The following is a 20,548-nucleotide window of genomic DNA, read 5'->3' on the forward strand; positions in this document are numbered from 1 at the left end:
CACAAGCTGTTCCCTCTACAGTCTGTCTACGTCCTGTTAGCTTCTCAATGAACTCCTAGTCACCCTACAAAACCCAACTCGGAATCACTTTCTCCTTGAAGCTTTTCTGAACACCCCATTCCCACCCCAACAGTCTTCTGGCTCCTGTTTCTGAGCCAGTGCTAAGCCGTGCCCACAGTACCACAGCACTTAGCAAAATCACTCCCCATGCTTTGTGCTTGATGTCTTCCTCTCCTGACCATCAGCTCCTCAAGGGGAAGGTCCGGGCTTTCATCGTTTTGTACTACCTGATACTGGCCTGCAGTAGATTCTTAATAAATGTTCAGTACATTGACTTGTTACTCCAAAGCCTATAGTCAGGAAACATACCAGCCCTGGGGTCTTCTGCAGAGGGTGTAAAAGCTGGTGATCTCTGGCGAGTCAGTCGCCCTCTCTGGGCCTTGGGTTCTTTAGTGGTCAAGTATCCCCTCACCGCAGTCCCCAAGCTTTAGTGCTCTGGGATTGGGGTGTGGTGTATCCAGGACACTGATCACCTCCCTCCACATGGTGCTGTCCGAGGCCTTCGTTTTGCTTTGGGACAATCATGAGAAGCTCAGATTCTGTGGGCCAAAAGCCCCAGCTCTCCACACAACCCCTCACGGCCTGGGAGCTGGTACCTTCTGCCTGGAACACATCAGCATCCAGGGGTCCCAGAGATCAGTGGCCCAATGGCCCTAATGTACCACTGAGCAAACTGAGACTGGGACGTAAGGAGCTCCTGAAGTCCCACGGCAGGGTGAGGGACAAAGCCAAGCCTGGAGCCCACTCTGGCTTCGTGGCCAACCAGGATGCCCAGAACCTTCCACCACTGCCCGGTACACCCAGGGCTGCTGAAGCCACCTCTGTCACTCACCCTTCACCCCTCACTACCTCTACTCCAGCCTCAAACAAGCAACCCAGAAAGAACAGGTCCCCCTGTGAGATACCCCAAAGGTTCTAAGGAGGGAAGAGGCTCTTTTTACTCTTCGGTCAAAGCTAAAAAAATGCAAGGCAGAGGCTTAATGTAAGTTCCAAATGCTGCTGATTTGGAAAGCGGAAGTGAGTGCTCCTTCTCCGTCACCCCCACCCGGAGAGAAGGCAAGGAGTCTGAGGCCATTTCTGAATTGGAAATGGCAAGCTGGTCCTGGTCTGGGAGCTCAGGGTCCTCCCGAAACCTGTCTACCACCTGCAGGCCGCAGCCTGACTTAGTGGGTCGGCAGAGTGGGTGTGGCCACCCCAAGGGCCAGCTCTTGCCGTGGAGATTGATCTAAGTTCAAGTCTAATTGTGTCAGGACGGCAGGTAAGACGTCCTTCCTGTTCTCCAAAGCCAAATAAAACCCTCTTTTCAGCTAAAAAGTTACTCTCTGCCCATTCACGAGGCATGTGCATTATCGTGTGTCAAAAAGCGGAAGTGAGTGCTCCTTCTCCGTCACCCCCACCCGGAGAGAAGGCAAGGAGTCTGAGGCCATTTCTGAATTGGAAATGGCAAGCTGGTCCTGGTCTGGGAGCTCAGGGTCCTCCCGAAACCTGTCTACCACCTGCAGGCCGCAGCCTGACTTAGTGGGTCGGCAGAGTGGGTGTGGCCACCCCAAGGGCCAGCTCTTGCCGTGGAGATTGATCTAAGTTCAAGTCTAATTGTGTCAGGACGGCAGGTAAGACGTCCTTCCTGTTCTCCAAAGCCAAATAAAACCCTCTTTTCAGCTAAAAAGTTACTCTCTGCCCATTCACGAGGCATGTGCATTATCGTGTGTCAGGACGCAGCGCTGTCATGTATGGCAATGTCATCCAGGCCTGTCACCCAGGTGTGATCAGTTTGCAAAACCTCACTGAGCTGGACACCTACCTGTGCACTCTGTATATTATAGTACAAAGTGTTAAAAAGACATTATCCAGGCCCTGGCTTCCCCCTGCCTCATCTCCCACCAAAGCCTGGTGCTTTGCTTCCCAACCCCTCTGACCTCCTTTCGCTTCCCAACGCATTAGGCTGTCCTCACACCTCCAAGTCTTTGCACCTGCTATTCCTTGTACCTTGAACTCATCTCCTATCCCCACGTCTTATCTCTTTAGTAGACTCCTATTCATCCTGTAAAACTCAACCTGGATATCACCTCTTCCAGGGAGTCTCCCTGGGTCGTCTCCCCACCACAACAAGAGTTGATCACTAATCCTTTCTTTCTCTAGCCTGCCTCTTATACTCCTCATTTCTACTGTTTGTGTCTCTACCTGGGACTTCCCTGAGGGTAGAAATGATGTCATTTTTATCTCTGTGCCCCCAGACCTAAGCACAGAGCCTGGCATACTGTAATGGCCTTGCCTGATTCACAGGCATCATCTAACTTAACCCTCACCATAAGATAGGGTGTTATTATCATCCCCATTTTACAGGTGAGAAAACCGAGGGACAGCGTAGTAAAGTGGATTCCTCCAAGCAGGAAATGGCACAGCTGGAACTTGATCCCAAGGTACACTGGTGCACAGCCCAGGCTCTTCTGCCCACCTTGCTACAGAGGCTCCGCAAACACTGGCTGGGCTGGCTGGGCGCTCTGGAGAACAAGGGGCTCAAGGGTCTGTGTCAGACAAGGGCATCTGAGGGCAGGCTTGGGGCCTGGAATGAGCTAGCGGCAGGAGACAATACTGCATCAACACACTCGTCTCCCTGCGTCTGTGGGCACCAACGGTGAACATCAGACAGCACCGGCCCTGACAGGGACCACTGAGGAAAGGACGCAGGTGGGTGGGCAGCAGGGAGCCACCAAGGCTGTGAACTAGCTCTACTTGCTTATGCTTGCTGTGTGGCCCTCAGCCATTCTCCTAACCTCTCAGAGCCTCTGTTCCCAAACTCTGTCAATCTGCAGACTGCAAGGGTCCTAGAGAAGGACATATGCCTTCAAGGAGTGTGGTCTGGTTGGTGGAGGAAAGACACCCACATCCTGCGGAGCCCCCACTCTCCAAATGGTCCTGGGTAGCTCCCTTTCTGCCCCAGGCCTTCTCCTCTTTAAAATGAGGGGCTTGCCCTAGCTGATGCAGCTCTGAAGAAACCAGCACGCTCTGAGGACTGAGAAGCCAGAACACACATCCAAGGTCAGCCAAAGGGACAGCCCGGTCCCCATGACAGGCAGCTTATGCCATGCCTTGCATAGAGTGGGTGCTTAATAAAGCACTTGAACAGTTATCCAGTAGGCACTAGAATACGATACCAGAGGGGAGTCACTGGTTGCTGAAGAAGCCCGCTCAGTGCTGCACCCCCAACCCCACAGCACGAAGTCAGGCAGAGCCAGCTTCTAAAGCAGCCCCACCACCTCAAGCTCTTGTTAAATGGTCCAGAGCTCACTCAGCACCCAGCACCGAGCTTGGCCTGGCTGCTCCTTGTCTCACCCAGGGCACAAAGCTCCTTGTGTCCTGCTCATTCTCTTCCTCTAGCCTAGAGTACTGTAGAGTGGAGAGAACCCTGCCCTCTTCCCTCAGCCCTCCTCACATGGCTATTCCCATGTAACCCTTCACCCTACCAGCCACTCACACCTTAGTATGAATTTAAATAGCTAATCTTGCTTTCATCCCCAAACTAAACTGAAATCAAGGGAACGGCAGAAGTGGAGATGTTGCAGAGAGGAAGAGGATGGCCCGAGGGGGCTTTAGACAGTCAGGGGACAGTGCCTCAGGCCCTGAGTTAAGCCAGGAACCCAGAGTGTCAAGCTCTGCTCCTCGCTGAGGGATCTGGTAAAGTCACTTGCCCCCTCTGAGCTTCAGTTTTCTGGGCTGTTCAGAGGGGATCACGCAGCTAGATTTGGAGCTGGTGTAGGGACCAGATGAATGTTGTGTCAACCATTCAGCAGAGAGCTGAAATAAGACAGTCCCCTGTCTGCCACCCCCCGATACGTTCTTGCCTGCCCAGCTGTGACTGAGCCTCAAAATTCCCACCATTCCTTCTGAAGTGGCCTCAACAACAGGACAGGAAAGTGAAGCAGAGACCTTGGAGCTGGATAAAAATAGACAGCCCCAGGCGGGGTGCTGGGATTGTCATTGTACAAGACAAACAAGGGCGGTCTCCGTCCTGGGGCTGCAGACACCCTGGTCGAGCAGGTCACCCATCCCAAGGCACTGAGAAGGGGACCTGGCGAGGCCTGGGGCGGCTGTCTGCTGTGGTCTCAGGTGGTCTGCAAGTTCTGCCTCATGTGACGGGGACAAGCACCGAGCCCAGTGTCTCTCGCCAGCCCCCCACCCCTATCCTTGGTACTTAAATTGGGATCAGCCGCCCCCAGGCTCCTTTTGATCACTCTAGGTTGGCCCCCAGGGTGTGCCTCCGGGTGGGGGATGGGAACCCTTGCTGTGGAATGCTGGCCGGGCCCACAGAGGAGAGAGCTGGACAGTCACACTGCTCAGGCTCCTGTCCTCAGCCTGGTGCTGCCAGTTCGTAATCTGGGCAGCGGGCCCAGCCATGAGCCTCAGTTTCCTCACCTGTAAAACAGGGGGAATCACGTCTGTGTCTCTGGGTTGTGATAAAGAGTCACTGAGATGGAGAATGAGCAGCACTTAGCAAAGCGCTTAGTAGTGAGTGTCAATAAATGTCAACTGTTGTCGTCAACAGCAGCACTATCCGTCACCCAATGGGAACACCCAATGGCCTGGTCTGGCCCTCACCTCCCACCCGGGCCTCAGGCACAGCCCTGCATTCCATCCGCGCAGGGTGAGTCCTGCCTTCCTCATCCACAGAGACCTCCATCCCTCTGGGCCTTTTCCCCACCCTAGGGAGGCTCCCTGCCGGAGCCTGTCCTCCAGTGTGACGGCCACCACGACCCCAGGTCTGTGAGCTCCCAGAAGGCAGGGGCAGTGCCAGCCCACTGGTCCTCAGACCCCCAGAGCACGAGTAAACTGGAAAAGCTGAACAGTGAACCTCTGGAGCAGGAGGAGATGCATGTCGTGCCGGGGTGGCCACGACGAGGAATGACACTCACCTACCAGGACCTCCTGGCACTCAGACCAAAGCCCACTAGACGCCATGCAATCTCCTCTCCACAGGAAAACCCAAACTTCCTCCCAGTTCCTTCAGCCCCTGAGAATGCCATGCCACTGGATGCCAAATTTCCTCACGAGAACCACTCAGTCCTGGAAGATCCACCAGAGCCTTCTCCGTGGCCAGGACCAAAGACTGCTCGGGGATAGCTGGGCGGGAAGCCCAAACACAGCCCCCCCCCCCCCCCCCGAGCAGCCAGACCCAGTGGCTCCCAGCCTCCCGACGATGCTCTCTCCTGGGAACCAGATGGGGGTTGGACCTCCTACAGGTGCTTTGGGGTCTGCTCCTTCCCACCTGAGCCACACACCACGCCCGCAAGGGGATGACAGAGATCAAAAGAGACTCTGTGAACACACCGTGAAACCGTAAGGCATCTCCACACATGGAAGTTTCCACAATTAATGACGGGGGGGAAGGGGACGTCAAAACATCACCCACCCACCCAACCAATGTCAAATGTGATCCATGTAAATTAAACACCTTTAGGATAGGCAAGAACACAGAACCGTGCGTTCAGAAATACTTTCAATCCTCTTCTACAAGATTATATGCGGCTTCCATCCCCACAGGCACAGGGGAAAAAGAATGGATTAAAATGTTCACTTCTTGTGTCCATCTGGTTAGGTCTTTCAGGGAAAGACACTATAACCAAGTAGGCCAAAAGGCAGAGAAGAAAACAAAATAGCCCATTAGAGGGGCCATCCGAGACCAGAAGGTAAGTGGGACCCAGAAGACCTGGACCCCAGGACCAGCTGTGCCATGAGCCCCCCTATGAGACCCTGTGCAAGACAATTCCTGCCCCTGCTTCTCGTTTCTCCCTCTTTGAAACAGATGTACTCCTGTGACCTCCCACGGCTGTGACGGGATAGACAATGAATGGCGAAGGGCCCTGGACGTGGGCAATGGCCAGGCACCACTAGAAGCCGGCATCGTGTAGTCACCGGGAGAGTATGGTGAGGACGTTCCAAACTCTGTGCGAAATAAGTTTATAGGAGGTACACTCAGCCCTTGCAAAGGAGAGGGCAGAACAGCGGTGATGGAGGAGCAGAGTGGCAAATGGCTCTGCTACCACATGCCCCTGGGGAAGCTCCTTCACCATCCTTCTGAGATGCATGTAAAGGGGCCGAAGTAAACACTCGATAGCTCTGCTCACGGCATAGGCCTGCAGTAGGGGAAAGACAGTTCCGATGCAGACAGAGGCCTTCACCCCGAGATCCAGCCCTGTCCACTCGGGCAGCACCTGCAGCCCAAGGGGCTGTCACTCAGTGCTGCAGGAGCCAGGCCACAAGCCCCAGCTCTTCTCATAGCACAGCACCTGCCATGCTTCCAAAGGTCCCCACAGACCCTGGCACCCAAGTCCCGCCCGGCCCTCGATGCCCCCAGGTCACCACCAACCTCTCATCTCTTCAGGAAAGTTTGATTTAGGTATTCCCAGAATGTCCCTATGGCCAACGCTTAATTGCAGGGGTTGGGGAGCTCCAAACCGGGGTTCTTTCTGCTCCCTAGCCCAGCATCCACTGCTCAGGGAGAGATATAGAAACCTCTGGCCTCTGTCAAACCCTGTTTACCAGTCTACCCACTCCATTTCCCCCTCTTCTGACCCTTCCCAGAGTGGGGACAGGAAGAGAAACCCATGACAAGAGAAATGTATACAAGCACATCTATTTGCTGCCTGTCGGCAGCTGGCAGAAGAAGACCCCTTGCTAAAATGAGAGATGACGAGTTATGCTGGGCTTTACTCATTTCTACAAGAGACATGGTAGAGACAACGGGTTAAAACACGGATTGACATATACTTTAAATTACCCTCTTTAGGTCTCATTCATACAGACTCTTCTTAACCCCAGCACCACCAGTCAGGAAGGGGTGGGAGGAAAAGGAAAAAGAAAAAGAGTGGGAATATCAAAAAGGCCTCTATCGAGGACCACCCCCATCCGTCCCCTTCTGTAAAGTTCAACACCACAACGTGCAGAGAAAATCCAATGCCAACCTGAGAATTCACCAGGAGCAGTGATGAGGGAGTTGGTGGCCTCCGTTTCAGTGTAAGACAATGTGGAATCAGATAGATCTATGGGGAGGAAAGAGAAAGAGAATTTAGTTGGGGAGAGGGGGCAGGGAGGACACCTCCCTTTCCTGCTTTCTCATGCATCTGTGTGTGCGTGTGTGCACGTGCACGTGTGTGCACACAAGTGCTTGCAAAGGGCAGCATGGCCCTCCCAACTTTCTGATGCCACTCTGTAACCCTGTCCCATGATCATACGAGGCCAGGCCAGCCAGCCCTGCAACTCTTCTGGAAAATGCTGACTGCTGCAGCCCTGGCACCTGAAAAAGTTGCAATTGCTCTGACCACAGAAATAACCCAAGTTTAGGGGACTGAGCAAGTAGCAACTTGGAGCCTCCTTGGGTAAGGTTAAATTAAGCCCCTAAACAATTCATAGTTGCTGTACTTAATTACAACCATTAAAATTCTTGAAGTTGTTCCTTCTTGCTTCCTTCCTTCCTTCCTTCCTCCCGCTGGAGCTGGGGAAACTCTGTTTTAACAAGTTACCAGCCATCCTCACTCTGTCCTGCTTACACCCCTCTAATTAAGGGCTCAAGCATTTGCTCCCAGAGTAACTTTTCTTTTCTCTCCCCTCCTCCACTCCCTAACATCTAAACCTGTTCACAGAGCAACTTTCAATGCCTGGACTGTTTTTTTGTGTTGTGTTTTTTTTTGTTTTTTTTTAAGGCATTTATTTTTTGTAAGTAGTTTTAAGTACTTCATATGGTGTGCATTATTTGTTTTCCCCTCTCTGCAGGGCAGTTCGATGGGGAAAGGAAAAGCTTTTGAAGGATTTTTTCTTGAACACTGAGCTGCTAGCTTGACAAGCTAATGCCTTTTGGGGCAAGCCGACTTGGAAAATTTTTCCTGGGCCCGTGCCTCCTGCTACCAGCCATGGGGTGTTATTCCGGTGAAGAGACAGGCCTGTCCAGGAGTCACAAGGCATGTTCTATGAAGCCTGCAGCATTTTCATCTCATCTTCTCACCCACCACAACCCAGGTATGGCTCAGCAGGTCACACCTGGCTCCCAAGAGGCACCCCAAAATGGGGATACCTGGGGTAAAAACCGTTAGCCTAGGCTTTTACTAGCTAGAATTCCATTCCATCCTGCAGGATTTTTCTTCCCCCTTTTACCACATGGCTTCGGGAGCGGGAAGATGAAACATTAACCAATTTGGCCTTTTTTTTTTCGTTTCCCACTTGCCAGATGCTGACTGGGTGTTCTGGGTTTTATTTTGTTTTTTTGGTCTCATGTGATCACTGGGGCTTAGAAGGGCACTGACTTGTTGTTTATGAGAAAGCAACAATGCAAGGAAAAGAAAATACTACAAAAAAGAACTCAGACTATTTATCAGGGCATGAAAAAGTTATCTGCTGGTAAAACGTGTTTGAAGGAAAATAAGGACAGATGGAAAAATCTCTTCAAAAAAAAAAAAAAAAGAACAACCTCAATGTCTCCGTGGGAACTCCTTTAAAGATTGTTGCTTTTAATAACTAATGTTCCCCAAGTGTTCAGCACCCCGAAATCGCTGCCACTTCTTGTTTGAAGTAGCAACATCACAGGCTGGACCCTATTTCTCATGAAAGCCTGTGGAGCCAACACAGGCAGCTTTGTAAGGTTCCCAGGAGTGGGAACAACAGGCAGTTTCCACCTCTCACAGCTATTAGGTTGGTGCAAAAGCAATTGTGGTTTAAAAGGTTAAAAATAATTACAAAAACCTCAATTACTTTTGCACCAGCCTAACAGTAAGTCCCTACCATGCACTCTCCAAACTCTCACACATTGGAGCTTCTAGGGAGGCCCTCGAAGTCTGAAGTGTCTTCGGGGTGTTATAGAAAAAGACCCTACCTTGATCACTGCGTAAGCCCCAAGAAGGGACCCCATCTGGAAGTTGGGGAGCCCCAGATTCAAGTCCATCCTACCTTCACTCTTAGCAAAATCAGGAGTCACCAACTTTTTTTGCCCAACAGTAAGAATTTGCAGCCTCGCGAGCCATACAATCTCTGCTGCAATTATTCAAGTCTGCACAGTGGTGTGGGAGCCGCCACAGACAATATGGAAACGGGTGACCGTGGCTACGTTCCAGTAGAACTTTATTACAGACACGGAAATGTGAATTTCATATAATTGTCACATGTCATGAAATATTCGTCTTCTCTTGATTTTTTTTAAGCCTCTAAGAAAGTGAAAATCATTTTTAGCTCACAAGCCGTACAAAAACAGATGGTGGTCTGGAGTTGCAGGACCGCTGAGCTATATGATCACCAGCAAATGTCACTTCCTCTTTCTATGGCCTCAGTTGTCCCAATCACAAAATAACCAGGACACCTGTTGATTTCCAAATGGTCACTCTGCAGGGCTGCAAGGTGTCTGGATTTTTGCTGCTTTATCACAGGCTGACCCACAATTCCTCAGAGCGATGGTCCTTGACATTCAAACTGAGGTGCTGCATTTGCTAAGAACATTTGAAGGGGGTTTTTTGTTCCCCCCCCAATGGAAATAGGGATCTTCTAAATGACTAGTGGAACTATGCTGACTTACAAAATGCTGAGACAGGCCTAGGAGGGAAAGATGGAGAACCGGACATTGAATAGGGGGTTGCTTTGGGTTTCTGCCTCAGCCCTGCTGCTGGTTAGTTGGGGGGCCCTCCCTGTCCTTCAGTCTGATTCCTCCTCTACGAAGTGACGTGGTCCCACTACATGACCTCTCCAGTTCCCCAGAGAACTAAATACATCTCCTCTATCCATGGAGGCTCATGCATCGGGAAAAACAATGAGGAAGCTGCCCTCTGACTCACACCCTGTCATAGGACAGCCTCTGTCCGCCTAGACTGAGGTCAAACTCCTGGAGGGAGCGGATGGGCACTTCTGACTCCACAGGGGGCCTGGAAGGCAAACTGGACTGGATGCCTGCGAGTGGACAACACTTAGACGGGACCTCCCATGTGATGCTGACACACGCTACTGGGAAGAGAGGCCTTTACCCAAAACAAAACAAAACCCACTTTTTGTGGTCGCTCGATGGAATGTGTTAGCATCACTGCCACGCCATCTGACTTTTAAAGCTTGAGTCCCACGGGAACGGCCTGGGTCACAAAGCTTCTCTCCTGGTCCTACTGAGGCCAAACTAACTCAGCCCACCACCAGGATTCTCCACTGGAGGCAGCAGGAGGGCCAGGAAACAGGCCATGTCTACTTCTGAAACCACATGCATCGACTCCGGAACATGAGCTGTCCCTGTAGCTCCCAGGTTTACAGAAAGCACGTTCTACTCCTGAAGGGGACCTGTCGAAAATGACATTCCCACCTCCACCAAACAGTGTATCTGTTCCCGCCCAGGTGAACTTCGTGGCTTAAAAAGGGGGGGAACATTCAGTTCCTCTCAACAGACTTCTTGCTCCACCTATTCATCGTAGTAATAATTAATACACGCTAACGGAGAACAATCTAAGGCTAGGGAGGGAGCGAAAGGAAAAGAGACAAATACCAACCCACCCCCAATGAGATGCTTAAGCCGAAACCCATTCATCTCCCACAGGCCCACGTTGAAAGGTCACAGAGAGGTTAATGATGAGCTGAGGAATTTCAAGATGTAAATAGCCTGCTGCAGAGGCTGGGTCTGCTTTGGCCCAGCGGAGGGTGTGCTTGTAAAACTTCACCCCATTTCAAAGGCAACCAGGCCGGCTGGCCCCCCTCCCCTCCAGCCCTTCAGCACTGAGGCTGGGCGGGCAGGCACCAGCTCTGGACTGAAGGGGAGCCCAGAATGAACACACACCTCCCCAAGGGTCAGGAGGAGGACACACTTACCCAGTGGCTTGTACTCGTCCCGAGGAGACAGCCGAGAGTAGGGGGGTGGTGGTGATTCTGGAAGACAGGAGACAGCATGTCACTACCAGGGTGGGCGAGTTCACACCTGGGTGTTCTACATGCTTTTGATTATTGGTTTCCTCCACTAATAACCCAGCCCCCAGGAAGCCCTCTTTTTCTCCCACTACCTCTGCTACTCAGATCCACAAGAACATAATGGCCCAACAGTAAGGCTGCAGGCCTGGGGTCCAGACTTGGGATCAAACCCTGCTCTTTGGCTGTGTGACCTTGGGCAAGTTACTTCACCTCTCTGAGCCTGTTATCTCAGCTCTAAAATGGGGGAAATAATCATATGGACCTCCTAGGTTTGCCAGGAGGGCAAAAGAAGATAATGTATGCAAAATGCTTAGTACAGTTCTTGGTAGTGTGGAAAAATATCTCCACAAACAGTAACTATTATTATTATAACAAAAGAAAGGCGGGTGCAGAGAAAGTCAGAGCCAGAGTTGCCTAAAAAAAAATACCAGATGCTCAGGTAAATTTGAATTTTGGGTATACGTGGCATAATTTTTTGGTATACAAGTATATCCCTTATAATTTTTGGAACATACTCATACTAAAAGAGTATGTCCTGTTTACCTGAAATTCAAACTTAACTGGGCATTCTGTGTTTTCAGTTGCTAAATTTGGTAGTAAAGTGTGAATGCAGAGGCCCAGACATAGAAGCTCATCTCCATTAACAAGCTGCATTAGAACCAGCATTCTTTGGGGCGGGGGGAGGGCAAGATTCCTTGAGACCCAGGAAGCCAAACCCAGCTACCTACTGGAGACGGGAGTCCTCGAAGCAGTCACGGCCAGCTCTCAGCCTGTCTCCTCCTTGGTAAGGAGAAGGGAAGCTCTCACTGCCTTCCAGCTCAGACCCTCTGTGATTCCTTATTGTCTATGGTATTTTTCTTTTGGTTTCCTTTCATTTGCCTAAAATACTCCTCCTTAAAAACATATACTTTGTCTTCAGAAGAATTCCTTAGCCTCTTGCTTTAGGGGAAGTAACAATTTGCTAAACTAAGTAACAATTTGCATGAATGAAATGACCCTTCATTTTCCCTAAATGAAACTGTTACCATCAAATCGCAAACTAAAACAAACTCTCAGTGGTAGTAAAGTGGTAATAACTATTATTAGGCAGGTATCAGTAATGACACAAGGGGTAATAAGTGTTTTTCGCAATTATAATAAGGCGCAATTAGTTGTAGGAGCATTTGTTTTGCACTATACACCCAGTGCAGCTTCAGCTCTTCCCCACCCTGGCTTTTCCAGCCAGAAATTACTTCAACAAAGTGAAGGCTCTGAGGTCTAGGAACAGGGACTCTTTTGTGGACAGTATTTAGGGAGAAGGAAAAGTGAATCATGGAGTAGCCACTGGAGAGAAGCACACATTTGCTGAACGCCTATCCTCTCTGTCTCTCTCCATGCCAGGCATTTTCAGTTTCATTGATTGTATTTTATCCTCTTGGAACTTAGGTATAGAGTGGTTAATTACGCTCATGGGGCACCTGTTTTGAATTCATCCTTTCTCAAAAAAAAGTAAGATGGCCGATATTATTCTCATTTTTCAGATGAGGAAATGGACTTGCCCAGTGTCCACCAGCCAACCATGGTGGAGCTGGGATTTCAGCCCAGGCCTGACTCTGCTCTACACCCCAATGAGACAGGCAATCAAGAGGCCCCCTGTCTTCCACGCCTTCATCCCTGCTGGGTCCAGTCCATCACGTGCACAGAAAGTTTGTGGACAGACAATAGTGATGAGGATAATGGTCAAGATGAAGGCATCTGCAGACAAGAGGTGTGGAGCAAGAGGACGTGGGGAGCCAAAGGGCTGACCCACAGGGGACCCCAAACAAGACTCAAGGAAGGGAGCTATTTGCTTCAGTAGGACTCCCCTTATCCACCAGTCCTCAGGCCTTGGCATGGCGAGAGACCAGACGCAAGTGAGGAATAGCCTCTCAGAACAAGAGGCAGCACACAGGTGGGGCTAGAGCTCCACAGGGAGGGAGAATTGAGGCCAGCTCTCCACTGGACAGAGAACGCTGACGCCTGGACAGTGGAAGTGACTCCCTCAGGGCCAGACAGAGAACTGGTTCCGGAGCCAGAACCAGAAGCCAGGTCTCCTGACCCCCAGCCTCGTGCCCTTTCCACTCCTCCACAAATTTATCAGGAGGCCTGCAATTCCTTTGTTAGGGTTCCTTTGGCAAAACCTGACTGGCGGAGGCCCAGGCCACACAAGGTGGGGAGCTCTGGACATCTGCCCCCCAGATCTGTCCTCAAAAGTGAAACTTGGCAGCGATGGGCAGTGGTGGCTGGAGTCAAGCCACTCACTGTACTGCAATCAACGTTGGCATCTCCTTCAGTGGCCATTTACCTGCGACCCAAAAGGTGGAGGCGGGGAAGGGCTCAGGAAGTGCCCCCAACAGGTGGCGCGTAGGCCTTAGAATTGTGACACACACTAGCCATGGCCACACCTGAGCTGGGTGGGAGGTGGAGAGGTGGGTTCTACCGTCATGAATGATACAGAAAGCAAATCTACAAACTTAAAATATCAGACACACTGCAAAGTTCTTAGGAGAGACCTTCGCAGGACCCCATTTGCTCCAGCAAAAGGCTTTGCACAGGACTGTTTAACAACTGTGGGGAGACTGGAAGCTAATCGCTAACTTCCATTCCAGGCAAGTAAAAAAGTCTGAGGGCCCATAAACTTCACCATCAACACGCGGATTTAGAATGTCAGGTTTGCCCAAGTCAACTTCTTTTCACCGATGGGGCATCTGAGGTCCAGCCAGGTAAAGGACCTGCCCAAGGCCACACAGGAAGACAGATGTTATCCTATTTCAACTGAACAAAGGGGGAGGCGGCCAGTTGAGGGCCAATACCAAGTTACCTTTTTAAAAAAAAAAATTGAGTTATCATTCACATACGCTGAGATTCTCTCTTTTGAAGTGTACAAGTCAGTGGTTTTTAGTATATTCCGAGTTGGGAGACCAACACCATCAGCTAATTATAGGACATTTTCATCACCTCAGAAGAAACCCTGTCCCCATTAGCTGTCAGTTCCTATTTTCCCCAACCCCCAAACCCTTCAGCAACCACACATCTACTTTCTCTCTGTGTGGATTTGCCTAGTCTGGACATTTTACACACATGGATTCACATAATGTTGCCTTTGTGTCTGGCTTCTTTCACTTAGCATAATGTTTTCAAGGTTCATCCACGTTGTAGCATGTATTAGAGTATCGTTCTTTTTTACGGCTGACTGGTACTCTACTGGATGGAGAGACATTTTGTTTATCCGTTCATCAGCTAATGGACATTTAGGTTCTTCCCACTTTGGGGCTGGTAGGAATACTGCTGCTATAACAGCAATGGGTAACCTGTAGCTGGTACCTCCACTCCGCTCCTGCACATCCAGGCCCCATGGATCTGGGAGAGCGGATGGAGCCAGAGGACACTAAGTCAGGTAGGCAAGGTGGGCACTCAGGTGGGACGCTCATGTGTGAGACAAAAGGTCATAAGAAAAGTGTGAGCGATGTCCAGGCCCTCTGTTCACTCCCCTCTTAGAAGGTAGCTTAGGGCTTGCAAAAGTGATGTTCATTTTAAAAATAACTTATGTGCTCTAAACTTTAAGGGGACAACTAGAACCCTGCAGGGCCCTCTGAGAGAAAGGAACATGGGGGGTGGGAGAGAGAGAGGAAAGCAGAAGGTGGAAGGGAGAGAGGCAGAGAAGGAGGGGGGAGATGGAGAGAGAGGGAGAGGGTGACAGAGAGAGACACACACAGAGAGGGAGAGAAGAGACATCACAAATTCCAGTCCTCTCAGACATCCAGCCTCAGGCATCAACTTCAGGAATCTCCTCCAACTTCCTCCAGAAGTGAGAGCAGTCAGCCAGGGGCTGAGTGTACCAGAAGGCTAATGCTCAGTTCAACTCAGCCCCAACTGCCTCTGGTTAGCCTCCAGGGGCTACTTAGCCTTTTGAGACCTAATTCTAAAGCCAGAAGAGTTCACAGCCTCTCCCAGTGCCGGGTAATTTCAGTCTGGGACGTTACCTTCCACCCCGTCCTCACAGCCCAGCATCTCGCTTAGGCAAGGCTCCACTCACCTCCCCGGGCCTCCCAGTTTCCACCCTACCAAGGGCTGGCTGGGGGGGGGGGGGGGCGGGGGCCTCCCTGGACTCCGGTCCCCTCCACGTCCAGAACCTGAAGGCTCGGCCCCAGGCCCCAGGGTGGGAGACACAGAAAAGGAGCTCCTGGCACTTTAAGGCCGGCTGAGCCTAATTGCCCAGATTCCCCCGGCAGCCAGATAAACAGCGCGGCCGGCTGGCGCCAGCAAGAGGCAAACTGCACATTATCACCCCTTCCTCACCTCCAAGGAGGGGCTTGGAGGAGCAGGGAGGCCAGGCCCGGGCCGACAGAGGGCTGGGGCGGGGGCTGGGAAGCCCAACTTGAAATTGATCTCATTTCAAAGGGATCATGCCAGGCCAAATAAAAGGAAAACTTTCTAGCCCATCCTAATTCCTATAGTCCTGGCCTGGGAACCCTGTGTTTTCCTAGGCAGCCTCCTCCAGTCGTTTAGAAGTTCTCTCTCACTCTGTCTCTTTCCCTGGCGCAATTTGGATAATAGTAATTTACTGAATATAATTACAGAAAAAAAAAAGTGGTAAAGCAAAGAGCAGGAGATTTATTCCAAAGTTAATGGATACTTTCAGGAGAAAGGAGCTCTATAAACACAGGTTAGAACTGTGATTAAAGTATTTCTCCACATTTCCGTCCACATAGGCACCGAGCTCAGCGAACTGGCTTTTCCTGGGACAGAAAGACACACCAGAGGGAGGGAGCCCCAGGGCCGGACTCCCACACGGGGTGGGAGGCAGCGCTGGGCACAGCGGGACGACCTCACTTCTGAGACAAGCATGAGAGAGAGGGCAGGGTAGGGGAGGCAGGCCTGCTAATCTGGAATCTGCCCGGAAGACCTCAGGGATTCTGTCCACTCCCTCCCCTTTACAGATGGGGAAAGGGGCCCAAAGAGGGGAACTGGCCCCAATACCCCAAAACAAGTCATCGATGAAGCAGGGTTTACTCTGAGCAGACAGGGTCTGCCCGGCCCAGAAAGGGGCCTCCTGTCACTGGGGCTCCCACTGAGGTCAGGGGGCACTGGGTGACTGGTGCCAGGTGAGTGTCCCTCAGTTAGCTTTCTGGGGGTTCCAGTGGACTCTATCTGTGTGTGTGTGTCTGTCTGTCTGTCTGTCTGCCTGCCTGCCTGCCTACCCCAGAGCGCCAGCCCTCTCCCCCAGAGCCCTGGAAGGAGCAGTCTCCTTATCAAGACTCGCACGGCTGAGCTCCAGCTATGTACCCGCCCAGCTCCGGGAGCCAGGCTGGCAGCCAGGCAGCAGGGGTGGGGTGGGCAGCAAAGGGCTCCCCCAGTTCTCAGTCCCAGTCCCCACGGCCCAAACCCTCAGGCAGGGGAATGAAGCAAGAGGGTCAATCTGGAGCCTACTGGAAACTTCCCAGAGTGTCAGTCCTCCCAACAGCCCCCAGGCTCACCTGAAAGGGGGTCCCCTGGGCTAGCAAAGAGGGAGAACAGACACAGCCCCTGCAATAGCACCTCCTTCTGGGAGCAGGAAGGGAGTCAAGGGCCAATGCTTTATCTAGAATTAGACATGAAGAATGTTCTTGGAGCCACCGCCACTGATAGTAGGGAGACTAAGAAGGGAGGTTACTTGTCCAAGGTCAAGTTGTGTTACTGGCCAGGCAGAGCCTAGAACCAAGTCTGTGGTTAAGCACCATCACACTGTTGTTTGCTCCTCAAATTGTACCTGCCCAAGTGTAAGAAACTCAAACCAACACCCAAGCTGATGTCTCATCCAAGGAGCAGGGACCCCACCCATCCTTGGCAAAAGTGGGTCCTGTCTGTGGTCTTCAACTTTTTCACTCCACCCCTTCCCACTCACATGTCTGAGTTCCCCTGGCACCTTGACTCCCAGGTGGCCTCTGCTACTCAGCACCCACCCTCCAAAGCCTTGCTCCAGGTTACAGCAACAAGCTCCTGTGTGTGAGACCCTGTTACAGACACACGTCGGGCCTCCTTCCACAGAGGCAGAAAGGAGAAAGGGTGGCTGGCAGAAGGGAGGAAACCACTGTCAGGAAGAGATGCAAGAGGCACAGAAAGCTCATCACTGATCAGGAACTGCCAAAATCTCCTGAATCCAGCCTGGAGTAACTATGCGGGGAGAGTGCAGGCGGATCAAAGCTGCCTCTCCCACCAGCCCCCAACCGTGACCCACCACAGACACCTTCCTTGGCACTGCAGCCACCACCCCACACACACTCCTAGGCCCGCCCTCCACTTCCACGTTGCGAGTCAGACCTGTGATCTGACCCTCTATGGACCCCCACGCCGGGTGCTGATTCTCTCTAGTGGGGCCACACTGGAGAAATTCCGAGCCCTCCCACACCAGCAGCCTATAACTCTCTGTCATACCCCTGTAGAATCCCCAGTGTCATCTAAGATGCTACACCCTGAAGATGCTACAGGCTAAAATGTGTTTCCTGCAAGCTTCTGGCCTGCCAGGAACCTCCACCTGTCCTCACCTCTTCTTCAGAACCCAGGGCATCCTCAGGTAAGCAGGGCTGGGGGTGGGGTGCAGGAAGTCCCAGGAAGAGAACAAAGAAGGGGAGTAGTTCTCAGATGTAATAAAATACCTGGCTTCCTCACCTACTCACAGATGCCCCCAGAACCCTCAACTATACAAAAGCTGGACACAGAATTGAGAATGATGATGATGGAAGGCCCTGGCATTTGACACTCAAGGGATGCTGGGCGCAATCAGGGCAAGAGGGTGGTCTCCACTTTGAGAGGGGTTACCCTGCAAAAGCTTTGCTCCAAATATACAAAGAAACAAGAGGAACGATTTACAAACACTTTGACTCTAGCCATGGATTGTTTCCACCCAATTTCACAACTTACATCTACTTGGATATAGTAAAGTATCACATAGATACAGGCATATGCACACAAATGCTACAGGCCTGGGCACAGACTGGGGGTTAATGGGGGGGACACACAAGTCTTCGGCTTCTCCTAAGCCTGCCCTTCCCATTCACTGTTTATGAAGTTGGAGCCTACGTTCCGTCCCTGAAACTGCACAGAGAAAACTCAACCATGTAGCTTTTTAAGTTTGCCAGAGCCTTGATGAAGTTGCCATTTGACGTATGTGCCCACATCCCCACTCCCTGGCAGGACCAGGGTGAGGCTCCCAGCCTCCAGGGCACCCGCAGTGTTCCACCAGCCCTAGTTAAGTGTCTGGGATAAAAAGAAGGCCACGGAATGGGGCTGGAGGTAGACCCCCAAGCCCCCCGCCCCCCGCGCCCCGCCAGGCGCGGCGCGCTCACCTGGCCCGCAGAGCCGGCTGAAGTGGTAGGGGTTGCAGCACACGGTAGGGCCGTCGGCGGCGGCGGCGAAGCTGTGGCAGCCGCACAGGGGCTTCAGCTCCACAGCGTGCTGCAGGTCTGGCCAGCGGAACAGGCGGCCGAGCAGCAGCTGCGGCGGGGCGGGCTGGCCGCCCAGGCGGAGGTCGGCGCGCGGCACCAGCACGCAGCCGCCCGGCACGCCACCGCGGGACTCCACCGCCTCCAACAGCGTGTCCAGCGAGCGCTCCTTGAGCCGCTTCAGCAGCGAGTACGTGACCGTCTTGAGTTCCTGCTCCAGCAGAAGCAGCCGCGAGCGGGCTTCGCGACTCCGCCCGCTGCCCGCCGGCTCTAGGGCCGCCTCCGCCAGGGGGTCGCCGGCGTCCTGGGGTGCGCCTGCGGCGTCCCGCTCCGAGAAGAGACAGCAAGTCACAGTCTCGCAGTCACTTTCCGGCAGCCAGCCCGGGCCTCCCGGCTCCGCCACGTCCAGCGGGGAGCCCCCAGCGCCGGCCCCTGGCTCCGACATGGGCCTCGGGGGGCCCCCTGCACGCCGGCGCCTCCCCGCGCCCTGGGCGCCTCGCTGTCCCACTGTGTCCCGGGGCCGCCGCGGGGCTACCGGGCGGACTTCGGAGCGGCCGCAGCCTCCGCCTTCTCGTGCCCGCGGGGCCGGCTCAGCTCGGCTGCCCAAGCTCCCATCCTCGTCGCCGCCGCCGCCGCTGCCGCTGCCTTCCTCCCGGTCAGGGACCACACGACTTCGCCAAAGTCGCCGCACCAGCCCCGAGCGTTTGGACCTGAACATACGATATCCTTTGGCGCCGGGGGTGGGGGGGGGAGGCGGTCTCCGGTTACCGGGGGTCAGTTCCTTCAGCGAGGCGCCGGCTGCGCGGGCCGCAGCCCCACATGAAGCTCCGCCGCCGGGCGCCGTGCAGACCGCGCACAGCCTATCGTCGAAGGGGCGCCGCAGGGCTGCAACATGAGGGAGCTCGCCGGGGCGGGCCGGCGGGGAACACTCGCACGCCGAGCCACAGTCCGCGCCCGGCCAGCGGCTACATGGACCCCGGCGGCCGGGCTACTCAGCAACTCCAGCCCCAGCGCTTGAGGGGTACCGCGGGCGACGCGCCGCCAGCAAGTCCCCGCATGGGCCGGCGACCCTTCAAAAGTTGCGCGGCTGGCCCATGAGCACAAAGCGCTCGCGCCGAACCCCCCAAATGTGTCTGGAAAGCCCTGCCTGTAAAACCCAAGCGCTTAACTACATGGACTTTTCCTGCAGGATCCGAAAGACAAGCTTGTTGATATCCCCAGCTTCCTTACTCCCTGGAAAATAAAAAAGAAAAAAGAAAAAAAGAAACCCCAAACAAAACCAAAATCCCTGCAATTGCATGCACGAAAGGCCAACTCCGTCTCAGGTCTCAGGCGCTAGATGCACTTGGAGCGAGTTTCTCCCGAACGCGGGTGACAACACATGAGTGGAAACTGTAAAAATCCCAAAGAGCCGCTGGGAATCCTTAATTAAAAATGCAATCCACCAAGGTAGAGGTCACAGCCCTCCCCACGCTGCGCTCGGACGCCCAGGGCGCCGCGGCTGCAGAGGTCGCCCCCCTCCCCCTTCACAAAAAGTGCCTCCCGGTGGCCCCGCGGTCCCGGCGAGGTCTGGCGAGGCAGCGCCCGGCGGCTCTTTCTCTCTGCTCGGCTCCCTCGCTCGCTCCCCCGCTCGGCTCTCTCTCTCTCTTTTTTGTTCTCCTCAAACGCACACTGAGGGCCCCCGGAGGAGCGCCGCGGAGTCATTGGCTGCCTCCCATCATATGCCAGTCTAGACACTTTGGCGGCTCCGCGGCGCTGATTGTTGCGCAAACAAGGTTTCAAGTTTCTTAACTCTTAAAGGAGAACACGTCCCATTGCAAGGCCCGCGGCTCCGAGGGGCCGGCTCCCGGGGCGGGCCGAGCCCTGGCTCCCGCCCTGCGCTCGCCTCGGCACCCCCTCCCGGGACCTGACAGCGCCCACAACCCGCTCTCCGGCTCGCGTTGCGCCGCGGGCACAGATGCGAGCGAGCACACGCGCGCGCGCACACACACAACACACGGTTACACGAACCAGGGGCGCGCGGTGCAAGGGTCCACCGGACCCACTGAGACTCGGACGCAAACCGAGTCTTGCCTCTCTCTGGCCGGGGCACAAACTTAGAAACACACATTGCATTTTAGATCGGTCCAAACCCC

General features: G+C 53.4%; 1 protein-coding gene across 1 annotated transcript in view; it reads right to left on the reverse strand.

The window, feature by feature from the left end:
• The window catches only part of SMAD6 (SMAD family member 6), a 73,284-nt gene extending 53,003 nt beyond the window's left edge, over positions 1–20,281 (reverse strand). The window contains exons 1-3 of the mRNA XM_033109601.1: positions 18,318–20,281; positions 10,879–10,935; positions 7,020–7,097 (exon numbers count right to left, since the gene is read on the reverse strand). Coding sequence (XP_032965492.1) covers positions 7,020–7,097; positions 10,879–10,935; positions 18,318–19,131 — 949 coding nt within the window. The 5' untranslated portion in view covers positions 19,132–20,281. The remainder of the gene's footprint in view (positions 1–7,019; positions 7,098–10,878; positions 10,936–18,317) is intronic.
• Positions 20,282–20,548: the final 267 nt, after the last annotated feature.

The sequence above is a fragment of the Rhinolophus ferrumequinum genome, chromosome 6 (genome assembly GCF_004115265.2).
Source record: "Rhinolophus ferrumequinum isolate MPI-CBG mRhiFer1 chromosome 6, mRhiFer1_v1.p, whole genome shotgun sequence".
Classification (NCBI taxonomy): Eukaryota; Metazoa; Chordata; class Mammalia; order Chiroptera; family Rhinolophidae; genus Rhinolophus; species Rhinolophus ferrumequinum.